At 37.7% G+C, this 13,564-nt stretch overlaps 1 protein-coding gene across 5 annotated transcripts in view; it reads right to left on the reverse strand.

The window, feature by feature from the left end:
* The window catches only part of PTBP2 (polypyrimidine tract binding protein 2), an 85,585-nt gene that overhangs the window by 53,145 nt on the left and 18,876 nt on the right, over positions 1 to 13,564 (reverse strand). For 4 of the 5 annotated variants that reach the window (XM_054036495.1, XM_054036494.1, XM_054036493.1 and 1 more), the window contains exon 3: positions 6,979 to 7,054. The exons of the other annotated variant lie outside the window; for it this stretch is intronic. In XM_054036495.1, the coding sequence (XP_053892470.1) occupies positions 6,979 to 7,054 (76 nt within the window). The remainder of the gene's footprint in view (positions 1 to 6,978; positions 7,055 to 13,564) is intronic. 5 annotated transcript variants of the gene reach the window in all.

Raw genomic sequence — 13,564 nt, forward strand, 5'->3', positions numbered from 1 at the left:
ACACTAATCTCATGTAAATTTTATGGATTAAGATTATGTGCTTAAATCCTGATGAACTGTTCTCTTTACCTTAATTGTTTTATGTTTAACATGGAAGTGAATTGATCTTCATGGTGTGAGTCTTTTGACAAACATAAAATCATATACAATGGGACTGAGAGTGGAAATGCCCTCCTATTTTGTGACTGACAGCTAAACAAAGACTGCCATTTTACAAGATTAAAAGAGTTACAAGCAATTGTTATCCTATTTGGCACTGTTTAATTAGATTAACAGATAATTAGATTTATTTGATTTGTTTAATATTACATAATTGTGAATATTCATTTTAGTTCATTAATAAACTATATATGATAGGAAAATTGTGTCTGACTGAGCAATTTACCAGATGTCGAGATAACAAGAACAGAAAAATCGAAGGCACAGATAATCCACCTAGTTGTGATGCACAGAACCTATCCTTCTACTGTTTCCAAATAAATGCTAATCAGAGGGGATCCCCTGGATATATTTCAAACACAAAATATGTTAAGAATATTAAGATTGCAAAGTCAGGCACTCAAAGATGGGAAATGCCAAAATTAAGGTTACCTATGTAACCTTAATTCTGCTCTCTTGAGAATATGTATTATGATAGTATGCAATCAAATAATCAGAGACTATTTTTCCCAGCATGTATCACAAACAGGGTTTGACGCCACACCTTCAGATTCATAGGATAGATTTCTACCAATTGCTCTAAAGAAATATCTGGCAGTGGGTTTGTAGACCAGCTACTAGAAGACATAGATGGCCAGCAATTTATACAACTGTTTAGACAGGAGTGGAATGTTGGGTATATCAGAATTCCTGGCTCAAGGAGGTAAATGTCTACCAGTTAAGCCAAACACATAGATTTTACACACACATTGACATAAAAGCTGTAAGTCTATATTTTTATCTATATTTTGTGTAGTACTTAGCGGGTAGGGATTTTGGTAGTGAGTAACAGTGGGTATGTTAATGTTATAGTGAATTGGAAATTGATCCTCTGAATATGATATAGTACTATTAATATAGGAATTTTGAACTTTAAATATATTTGTACAATGTTATGGATCAAAATTAAGGTTGGGTGCACAATATAAGTTAGGTGGGATAAAAATGAGTTAACTAAAGTAGTAAATCCCTTAACTATTCATTTCCAGATTTACTGTTTAGGATTTTGTCTTCTGCAGTTATATAAGATTTCATAAACAAAGTTACAATTCTTGATGTTTTAGCTAGATTCCATTGAAAACACACTTTCAAGCATAAAGCTTATTTTTAAACCATTTTTGCTTGTGAGCTTAATGTATGCACATATATGCACAAGCACATCTGTATGATAATCAAACATCAATTTACATTACTACATAATGATAAACTGGCCAATATATCACCAAAACGTAGGATGGGTAGTAATTTTTTTAAACTTCCAGCAGATACTATTAAAAATTACTATTTGTGAACTTAGTTACTCAAGTACCTGTATTTATAACATTTTATTGTTAACCACTGTCAGTTTAGCTATGGCTTTATAAAAATAGGACATATAAATTCATTCATCAATTTATAACCATGCACCATTAGCACTGTTAAACCGTATTTTAAGATATACATGATCATTTGTATGTCACATTGCTAAATGTTTTGTGACTGCAATTAAATATCTATCAAAGCATATCTCTTAATGAGAGAGAGTTAAAAGTTACCACAGACACTGGATTGTTAATTCCCCAAATTTTAGTGGGTTTAATGGAGCAGCAGCAGTCACTGCTACAGTTAAAGTTGGATAACTGTTTCCATTCTGACAGGTTTCAGAGTAGTAGCCGTGTTAGTCTGTATCCACAAAAAGGAGTACTTGTGGCACCTTAGAGACTAACAAATTTATTTGAGCATAAGCTATCGTGGGCTACAGGCCACTTCATCGGATGCATAGAATGGAACATATAGTGAGGGGATATATATACACATACTGAGAACATGAAAAGGTGGGAGTTGTCCTACCAACTTTAAGAGGCTAATTAATTGAGAGAAAAAACTTTTGTAGTGATAATCAAGATAGCCCATTACAGACAGTTTGACAAGAGGTGTGAGAATACGTAACATGGGGAAATAGATTAAATGTGTGTAATGGCTCAGTCATTCCCAGTCTCTATTTAAGCCTAAATTGATGGTGTCTAATTTGCATATTACTTCAAGTTCAGCAGTTTCTCCTTGGAGTCTGTTTTTGTTTTGTTTTCCATTCTAATCCCTTGTTTCTAGTCACTCAACTTTCAGGAACTTTAACCCCATCAGGCTGAAATGTTCCATTCTTTGTGTCTGCCGACCTTTTTTTTTTTTTTTTCTGGGGGTGGGGGGAGAGAGAGAGAGAGAGAGAGAGAGAGAGAGAATATTTTGCAGATTTCAGGAAATACAGTTTGGCTGTTTCCAAGTACAAGGAACTAGAAAACAGACATACTTTTCCATACATAAAAATATTTCTGCAATTTTTATTGAGCAGTCCTACAGTTGAAAGGAATAAAGTTTCAGAAGATTAAATTTGGCACAGAAATAGCACACCAGAGAGGAGATGCATGTTTCCTTGTTCTATAGAAAATAAATGTGTTTTATAGTTAAACCTTAGAATGAGTAAGAGCAATTTTTTTTCACCGTATGCAAAGTACATAGTTAAGAAAGTATTTATTGGGCATGCAACATTTGCCTTCTTAGTTGACTAGTGAAAAGCACAGGGAAGCATATTGTTAGAGACACCAGTTTAAGACCAGTTAGCGCAGGACTTATGACCTAGACAACATTGGTGCCCTGCAGAATACCCAGAATTGAGGTAAAATTCTAATATTCCTTGTTTCCATTCTGGTCCATTTCATAGAGTATCAGAGTCCCATTTAACATCTCTTTGCTTGGAATACTTTTCAGTGAGTCAGTATCTGCCATACATCAATATAAAAGGGATGAACTCATAAACACTGGAAGGAGGGCTCATGCTCTCCAAAGACTTCTGACCCTAACTAGTTTAAAATAGGAAACAAGAATGGAATTTTACATCAGCTTCAGAATTGATGAAGGACAACATTTATTCCAATAGTTTTTATCTGTGATTTTGACGGTGCAGCTCTCAGCTGTAGGTGTAAATGATGTCATCAACTATTGCTAGAAAAACTCTGAGCCCTGACCTTTAATCTTAAGCAAAGACAAAACTGCTTTCCAGAATACGTAGTGGTTGTTAGTTCTTGTCTTCACCTTTAAAACAATCTATTCTCAAATGTTATTTATGGACTTTTCATGCAAAGGATTCACAAATCACTCGTAAAAACTAATTCTGATATAGATACATATAGCTTAAGTGAAATACAAACACTTCTGGGGTTGACGATTGCACCCTAACACCACATAGCTTTGAGGAAATGCAAGGGTGCAGAAGTAGGTATAAAAGTATGGATACCAGAAATAACATGGAATAAAGAGATCTGGACCTCTGGACAATTGAGGATGTTTGAAGTCTATTTTGGTAAAGGTCTGTGTACTTTGGAAGCCAAGTTCTCCAAATCCTCTTGTATGTTCTGGTTGCAGAATGTTTACCACTGTTTAACAGAGTTGTTTCCGGCTCCGTTCTCTTAGATTCTAAACTATTAGTTTCAACCTGCCAAGGTCAGAATGAAATGTTGAAGTTTTTCCACAAACATGTCTTCATGATCGTGGGTGACGATGGCCTGTAAGACCAATAATGATGCAATAAGAATTACAGATTCTTTACCTCGTTTTATTTTGCAAGTCACCCAGACAATATGAAAAAAATGGGAGAAAAGTTTGATATACAGAAATCCTTAAAGGAAAGGTGTCTATCTTTCATATCATTCACCGTCTATTTGAAGAGAATTATGATTGGAATTTTCAAAAGAGACCAGGCGGATTTGATGCTCAAGTCTCACTGAATTAAATGGGAGCTGGATGCCTAATTCCCTTGGGTTCCTTTGAAAATCCCAATCTAAAAACGTAGACAAGTTTAAGTGAAAAAAAAATCTGATCTCTTGCTTCTTGTTGTGCAATTATTTATTATTTTTACAAAAATGTTTTAAAGTGCTTTACAAGGTATAGGACGAAAGGGGAAAGAAAGGAGAGAGAAAGCTTTAAAAAACAACAAAAAAAGTCTTCATTATGAATCACTGTTGGGGTAGAACTAATGGTAGGTGGACTCTGGGCTGCGTGAAGGTAAGTTGCTTTCAGGTGCATTTTCACCAACAGGTCACATCCTGGTTACAGAAATGTAAATTGCTCTCTTCCTTCTCTTCTTCTACGAAGACATCAGCTTGGACAGTATAATGGAATCTGATGACAGAAGTGACAAGGTCATAAATACACCTTGTTTCCCAGGAATAGTAGAAAATGAAGACCAGGACAAATCAGAAAGAGAAGTTCTTGAGAACTACACAGTGCAAAAGAGGGAGGGAGAGCCATTTCTTGAGTGTGTTATGGAGTGGCTACTGTTCCAAATCATGCTTCCTTTACAAATAGAGTGATCAAGGATTATATCCTCTCTTTATAAGGGCTTCACAGTCATGCTGCTTTGAGTGTGATAGCAGAACTCTGATTCATGTCAATACTATTACATATATATAAATTCAATGGCAGAGAGGCCAGAAGAAAGATTAGAGGTGAACCTAATCTATAGGTCTATTGACCTATAATACATTTTTAAATGACATTTCGAACCCATATGCCTTATGACCTGGTCAAGAATTTGAATAAGAAAAATGCTTGGTTTCCATTTTAGGCTTAATTACGCCTTAGTTGATCATTTACATTATGAGTGGTTGAAGAAGAATCTGTACTGACCTCTCGCTTGCAAAACTGAAAAAATATTCCCTGGCTCTGGATACAGCTGGAAGGATTGTCCATTAGATCTCACCAGACAAGATGTGGGAGTTAGTCAATATTTTCTATTCAGAGGCTTATGTCTCATAAGAGAGATGGACTGAGGAAACAGGTTATGTTTTGATGAATTCCTGAAAGTTTTCTCCAAGATATTTTCAAGACTACCCATTGAAAATGACATAATTATATTACTGCATTCAGGAGCATCTTTGTTAGGGATTCTTATATTTCTTTTAGAGTTTCCTCCTCTTTTTCCAATATTTACTATTACCATTAGAATGGGCAACGGATCTGGGCATCATAGAAGAGCTCAGGTTAAGATTATTTAGTTCATTGAAACTTGTGGCTAGTTTGGCTGTAAAATAAAAGTATGGGCTAAGATTTTTCAAAAGTGACAGTGATTCTGAATAGCTACCTTGAGACACCTTGAAAGGCTCTGATTTTCTCAAAGTACCAAACCCCATTTCTCTGAAAATTGAGCTCTATTAGGTGTTTTAAGTTGGATACTCAAATCACATTTTAAAATCTTGACCATAGTTTTTTTAAAGCCCAATAGTATGGTAAATGAATATTTTTTCAACAAAAATCTTGAGTTCATTTGTTCCATTTCAGTACAGTGAAGTCTTTCACAACCAACTGGTGGCCCTTGTAAGAGCCTGGGGGAAAGGATCAATTTGAGAAGAAAGTAACATTTCCATTTTGCAATCAATTTAAACTAATTCAGTTCTCTCAAATTTGTGTTTTAATATTGGCTCATTTGAAAAGTGACATTAACTGTAATGTAGCAGTAAAACTTGACTGTAATATAGCTTTTTTGTTTAGAATCTTCTTTGATTAAATAACATGGATTTAGTCCTGATGCACAGAAAGTTTGGGAGCAGGGGAGAAGGAATCATAGTTTTTTCCCAGAAGATGGAAAAGACTGTAAAGAAAAGATGGCAAGTCAGGACACTTTCTAACTCAAGCATACTATTATTGTGTCCAAGGATACCTAGAAATGAAATAGGGATATCCTCCAGAAGCAAAAAGGAAACTAGGAGAGCTGGGGTAAAGCACTGGTGTTCAGAAACCTTCCTTTAATCTAAAAATAATTTATAGGCTCTCTGTAGTGGTTTTAAAGCTATGCCACAGTCATTAGCACTCAGGGAGGAAAGTGCTACCTTTTACTGCAGGATTACTGCTGATACGGTCCACTGGTAATAGGAGCTACTAGACCAAGCTGCTGCACCGCTGTGGAGAATTCACCTACCACAGTAAAGTGGTGAGCTAAGTCTTCTGATTACAACTATTTAGATCACCCACTAACAGACTAGAGGTATGAACTAAACCACTCTGCCACCAGAAAGAAAGACCTAAGTGGTAGGTGTGCCAAAACAGCAGGCTGAGCAAAGCTCCTTTGACAGATACACTCTGAAATAGTTGTAAGGAAGTTATAAAAGAAAGGGGAACAAGTTTCAATTACTGAAAAGCCAATTTATTTGGAGTCCCCAGCAGTTTGACAAAGGAACACTAACACACGCTGCATTGAAGTGCTGCTGTGAGCCTAAAGCTGCTTCCATACTAAGGCAGTGAACTAGGATCAGAATCTAGTGCTGTGGCAGTTTAGCTGAGGAGTTATTAGAATTTTAATTATTCATAAAGTTACTCCACTACTGTGAAATGAGCAGGCTACTCCGGCAGGGATGCCCAGACATGTGGATGCCTACACATGACAAAGTTAAATTCCTACAGCAGTTCCTGTTAGCCATTATTTGCTCTGTATCACCACTTAATTTGAAGAGAATTGTATAACTCATTCCATATTAAAAAGAGTAATTTCTTTCATGTCCCACCCAGTTCCCCAGCCTTAAGAATTGTTTCATCATCCGTAAATTTCCATTAACTTAATTGGTTTACTCGTTCAAATATTTTTTGAGTCTTTCAATGTAGATACAGGGTTGTTAAAGTCTGGTGCATGCCAACAATTTATTCTTGTACAATAGGATGGAATCTACTTTTACTATTTTAATTTTACTATTTCCCCCTTGTAAACAGGAAAAGATTCTGAGATATAATGTTAGATTTCTCCTTTGAAACACTTACCAGTAACTACCATGCTGCTCATGTTAGAGTTCGGACTATTGAGTACACTGCCTGAAAGAAGTTCGTCAGATCCTCTCTAAAAAGAAAGAGACAATAAGAGTTTTTTTCCCCTCTATTTTTGTCATCTTTAATGTTGATATTAAAAATATCAGTTTGACAGGGCAAACCCCTTCAGAGAGCTTTAAATGAACATTACATAAGATTTGGCAGATTCTCCCTTTTCAAAAAAGTGACAGTAAATAAAAAAAATAAAATCTAGACAATACAGTATATTTACATAGCATCTCTCAATTCAAATAATTCCATACACACAATCACTTCATCCACAGCTGAAATGCAACCTCCTGGGACCACAAGAGCTGTCCAACAGTACACGCCTTACGAAATATTTTAGAATAGGAAGTTAATATTTTATCCACTGAAACTAAATGGGGAATTCAGGCAAATACTGAAATTAGAATTTGACCAAAGTGCTAGGGCTAGCACTCCTATTAGAAAAAGTTCAAAGCAGACTGTTGTGTTTTGCACTTCTTTATAATACACCTCTACCCCGATAGAACGCGATCCGATATAACACGAATTCTGATATAACACGGTAAAGCAGTGCTGGGGGGGGAGGGCTGTGTAGATCAAAGCAAGTTCGATATAACGCGGTTTCACCTATAACGCGGTAAGATTTTTTGGCTCCCAAGGACAGTGTTACATCGAGGTAGAGGTGTGTATATAAAGGAACGCTGAAAACAATTTTTTTTTTGTTGGAGGATGGATTTCTTTTCGGTTTAAGCGTCATAAAAATATGAAGAACATCACGTCTATTCTTTCTGAGTCTTCTTTTTGGATGATTTCAATGTGGAATGCAGATACCAGAGGAGATTTGGTGTTGAATCCTTTTCCCCAAAGTGTTTGAGTTAAATAGGTATAAAAAGTAAGTCTGAAGCAATCTAAATACTTAAAAAAATATACTTCCCCTCTCAGTGATCAGGTTTCATTTCCTTCCAGGATAGAAAAAAACATCCAGATGCCCAATGTAAAACCTGTAGGATTTTTTGTTTGTGTATTTTTTTAAATCTTTTCGGCCTTCCTCATAAGACAAAATGAATTAAAACGGGCATAAACCTCCCCTCCTTTGCATGTCATCATTAATAGGCTACTGGATTTTTTATGTCCAAAAGAGGTTAGGACCTCAGTTTTGTATCTTAATTCAAAGGTATCTCCAATAGCACCAATGCCCTCAGCACTAACCCTGGCCATTGGGTCATTACTGAAAAGGATGAGTGCCAATTACTGAATCACCAAATATTACTTTGCATGGAATCTGTTTCCATTCTGAGTACTGACCACAAACTGCTTTACTTACAAAGTCTTTATAATAATCAAGATGTTTCAGACTGTACTGTCCTTGAGGCAGGTATTATCTATCTCTGTTTGAAAAGCATCCTGTATATTTTGGATAGTTCTTCATTCTAAATAATAAATACATACTAAACTAATCTGAGGATATCACAATACTAAGTGGTATGCTTATACCAGGATGCATATAATCAAGCCCAAACTGTAATATTAGTGTATATATTCTATATACACACACGCATAGGAATATGAAGAGGAATATTAGAATATATAACACATTCTGAAGTATCCCATATCTAAAATCCACAACATACTAGACAACACACCAAGCCGTTACAGTCACTAAGCTTATTCAGTTTTGAGCACTAGTTCTCAAAAGTTATTTAAACAGACTATTCCTGAATAATTTTAGGTTTCAAAGTAGCAACCATGTTAGTCTGTATCCGCAAAAAGAACAGGAGTACTTGTGGCACCTTAGAGACTAACAAAATAAATGTGTTAGTCTCTAAGGTGCCACAAGTACTCCTGTTCTTTTTTTGAATTATTTTAGTTTGCCTCACACCCTTGTTGATTCTAGATTTTGCTCTACACATTTTGGGGTTCAAATGAGCAACATGATTTGGCTTTAAATTTAATAAAAGAAAACAGCAATGAGTCTTGTCAGAGAAAACCATTTTTAATTAGATCAAAAGAATGAACTTAAAACAGACAAAACTGAAAGCCAATTCAGAGAAGCTATGGAACCTTTCCATTATTCACTCTATGTGACTATTCTCAAGTACAAAGATGACTGAAATGTAGCAGATAGAACATTTCAATGAGTACCTTCTTTCTCTTTGAAGATCTAAATTTCTTCCCCAATATTTGCTAAGGAGAGGATATCATAGTTTGACATCAAAATTATGGAAGTAAAATCATGGAAGACAAGATGGTTGAATATAAAAAAATACCTGCACTTCTGTGCAGTCAGCCCACCAATATATTTCCACTGAGGGATATTTTACCTGTTTGCAATGGACAAAAATAACTAGTGATGGCAGCTATAATAATAATAATAAAAAAAGTTATTTTTACTACTAATTAAACAGATTATAGATGGTTGTTTAAAAAAACCCCACTATGGTATAAGCTGCTTATGCTCTAATAAATTTGTTAGTCTCTAAGGTGCCACAAGTACTCCTGTTCTTCTTTTTGCGGATACAGACTAACACGGCTGCTACTCTGAAACCTCCCACTATGGTAGTTTCTCAAAAAAAAAAAAAAAAAAAAAAAAACCTGTAATATATTACTACTGCATATTTAAGATTTCAGTTTGCTTGTAAGACACAGCCCTTCCCCTACATCCAAAGAGAATTCCCATGCTGCTCACTGTACTGACCTGGATATATTCAGATTCTGTTTTCATTGCTTCATTTGAGGGCAATTACCTGCTCATTCTTATGCCTGAACATAGATGACTCACAGGCCAAATTTCTATGAGTGCTGGATCTAGGCACATGCAATTTTGAGTCTAGAAGGCTTTCAAGTCCCTTGCTTCTCATGATTTTTTCTTTTTGATTTGGAAAGATGGATGCTATTTCAGTCTTGGCAAAGCAACAACTCTTAAAATCATGGAATCCTGATCTGTCTTAAGTAAAAGCCAGAACACTAACCCTACGAAGGGAAGACTCTGTACAGAACAAACAAACTACTCGATGAACTACTAGTTTACAACTTAAACATGGAGGGTATTAGATCCAGCCTCTTAAATAATCCTGACTCATGCCTGCAAATTCTGTTTTCTCCTTCCTATCTCATCCTGTCCCCCGCAACGCAGTCTTTCACCAGAATTGTGAAGAAAAATATTTAAAGTGTGGTTCTACCCAGAAAAGCAGATGTGTAAAAGTGACATTGTGAGATTCCTCATGCAGGACCAAATTTTCAAAAAGAGATTCAACTGTCAACTTAAGCCTTCAATATGTGACTCCTAAAAGCAATTTACAAACTTCAGAAGCATAAATTGCTTCATGTACTGTAAATCTGAAATATAAAAATTAAAAGAAGTGGAATGTAGGGAATGTTTAACTGTGTAATACCACTGCACAACAAATACAATCAAATCTTTTAGTTCTTTCCTAAATTACAGGACAAAACTATAGAAAAGGAGGACGAAAGTGCAGTGACTAGCCACAGTGTATAGATCTTTGCTTTAAATGTTGCAACCAATTTAGTATCCATATTATAATTCGTTTCAAAATGGTTTGTCCCAACACGTATTACTTTGAAAATGTATCTAATCTGAATGCCACAGGTTATGTTATACACCTTCCTAGTTTTATCAGGCCATTACAGTCATCAAAATCCCCTGAAGTCTAACCATGAAACCATTCAGGCTGGCAAAAAAAAAAAAAAAAAAAAAAAAAAAAATCTATTGTCAACTATTTTCCCCACATCTCCAGAATAATATATTTTAACTATAGTAGAAATCTCTTTTCACATTTAAGAAGCAAAGAATAGAAATAAGAAGCCAATTCGCAAACATTTTTAAAATCTATTACTGCACTTAAAACTTGGCAGCTACCAAGTTTTATTAATTGCCTCGTGAGGACCTGTCAAAAAAATTCTAAAAGTCTAAAAATATACACCCAAAATTGTCTGCCCAATTTTTTATTAACGCTTAAGTAGAGAAAAATGTTTCGGAAGTCGATTCTTACACCTAACGCAACAGATTTGTTTAGGTTGAAGAAGGCTTAATAAAAGCATCACTCAAATTTGCAGTCTCCTCTGACCATGGAAATAAACAAAACACGAAGTAAATGGTGTTACTAAAAACAGTCAACAAATGAACAAAACTATCCCTCTATTTCAAACATAGTAGTAAGAGTCAGCACTATCATCTACTCTACTGTGATACAATTAATATCTAAACATTTTTTAATTACAATCTGGTGAAGGGGATATAATAATTAAAAAAGACATTCTGTTAACTCTTGGGAGAGATTTTGATTTACCGATGATACGTATCTATTTTAAGTAGAGAATAGGACACTTTTTTCTGTGATGAAAGAAAGCAGAAAAAATGTTAAATGGTAGTTTTAGTTACATTGTACATTTACCACAGTTAGTCTCAGCCTAGGGGCATATGTCAAGCCACGAGCATAACACCACTGTGAAAAACTCAGGGTATGTTTACATTGCAATAAAAGACCCACAGCAGAGCCACAGCTGGCCTGAGTCAATTGACCGGGCTCTGAGACTAAGGCCTGGTCTACACTAGGCGTTTATGTCGAAGTTAGCGCCGTTACATCGAATTAACCCTGCACCCGTCCACACCGCGAAGGTATTTAGTTCGACATAGAGGTCTCTTTAATTCGACTTCTGTACTCCTCCCCGACGAGGGGAGTAGCGCTAAATTCGACATGGCCATGTCGAATTACGCTAGGTGTGGATGGAAATCGACGCTAATAGCTCCGGGAGCTATCCCACAGTGCACCACTCTGTTGACGCTCTGGACAGCAGTACGAGCTCGGATGCTCTGAACTGCCACACAGGAAAAGCCCCGGGAAAATTTGAATTTGAATTCCTTTTCCTGTCTGGCCAGTTTGAATCTCATTTCCTGTCTGGACATCGTGGCGAGCTCAGCAGCACTGGCAACGATGCAGAGCTCTCCAGCAGTGATGGCCGTGCAATCTCAGAATAGAAAGAGGGCCCCAGCATGGACTGATCGGGAAGTCTTGGATCTCATCGCTGTGTGGGGCGATGAGTCCGTGCTTTCCGAGCTGCGATCCAAAAGACGGAATGCAAAGATCTACGAGAAGATCTCTAAAGACATGGCAGAGAGAGGATACAGCCGGGATGTAACGCAGTGCCGCGTGAAAATCAAGGAGCTGAGACAAGGCTACCAGAAGACCAAAGAGGCAAACGGACGCTCCGGATCCCATCCCCAGACATCCCGTTTCTACGAGGCACTGCATTCCATCCTCGGTGCGGCCGCCACCACTACCCCACCAGTGACCGTGGACTCTGAGGATGGGATAGTGTCCACGGCTGGATCCTCGGACATGTTAGCGGACGGGGAAGATGAGGAAGGAGATGAGGAGGACGAGGCAGTCGACAGCGCTCACAACGCTGATTTCCCCGACAGCCAGGATCTCTTCATCACCCTTACAGAGATCCCCTACCAACCCTCCCCAGCCGTTACCCCGGACACAGAATCTGGGGAAGGATCAGCCAGTAAGTGTTGTAAAAATCTAAACATTTATTTGTAACAGAACAGGAATATTAACAATTTAAAAAATGGGTTTCTCATGATTAGTTTGATTAGCTTAACGGTTCAGTCATGGGCAGTGCAACTATTGAAAAAAAATCTAGCAATGTCCGGTTTTGCATGATTGTCCTGCCCAAGCCGCTCTACTGGTTAGTCACTGCTACAGCAGCTACAGTAAAATGCGGTCTATATGTCCGGGGATGGAGCAGAAATCCTCCTGTGACATCTCGAGGAAGCTCTCCTGGAGGTAATTGGAAATCCGCTGCATTAGGTTCTTGGGGAGAGCGGCCTTATTGGGTCCTCCGTAGTAGGACACGTTGCCACGCCACGAGACTATCAAGTACTCTGGAATCATTGCTCTGCACAGCATGGCGGCATACGGCCCTGGTCTTTGCAGGCTTTCCCGGAGCATTCTCTCTTTCTCGCTGTCAGAGATCCTCATGAGGGTGATGTCGCTCATGATGACCTGCTTTGAATGAGGTAGGGGAATGTTAGTGTTGGGACTGCTTTGCCGTTCCTTTACAGAACTGTAACCGCTGGTTTGCAGCCACGCGGTGGAGGCGGGAGAGGGGCAGCCGAAAGGGATCGTTCCCGGGGACAGCCGCGAGGGTGTGGGACAGGAGCAGACTTCCTGCTTGCCGAATTGCTGGCAGCAGGGACCGACATTGATTTCAATGTGAAATGAGGCCATTGCTAATATTAAAGTTTTAAGCTGCCACAAGTCTACGGCTTACCATGTCTGCCTGCAACAGAAATTCCGTTCTCCTGAGAGGCTTCTCAAATGTGCTGTAGAAGACCCCAGGCACTGAATGCGAAGGCCGAGAATTTGACCTTGTGCTGAGTGCGCATGTGAGAGGTGCTGTGCATGGTCTTGTTAACAGAGAAAGACTATGTTCTTTGTTCACAACTACATTTATCTTTCTGAGGAATTCACTCCCTTTTTCCCATTCCCACAGCCCCATCTGCGACTGTCTCACAACCTAGCCTGTC

The sequence above is a fragment of the Malaclemys terrapin genome, chromosome 8, assembly GCF_027887155.1.
Source record: "Malaclemys terrapin pileata isolate rMalTer1 chromosome 8, rMalTer1.hap1, whole genome shotgun sequence".
NCBI classification, from domain to species: domain Eukaryota; kingdom Metazoa; phylum Chordata; order Testudines; family Emydidae; genus Malaclemys; species Malaclemys terrapin.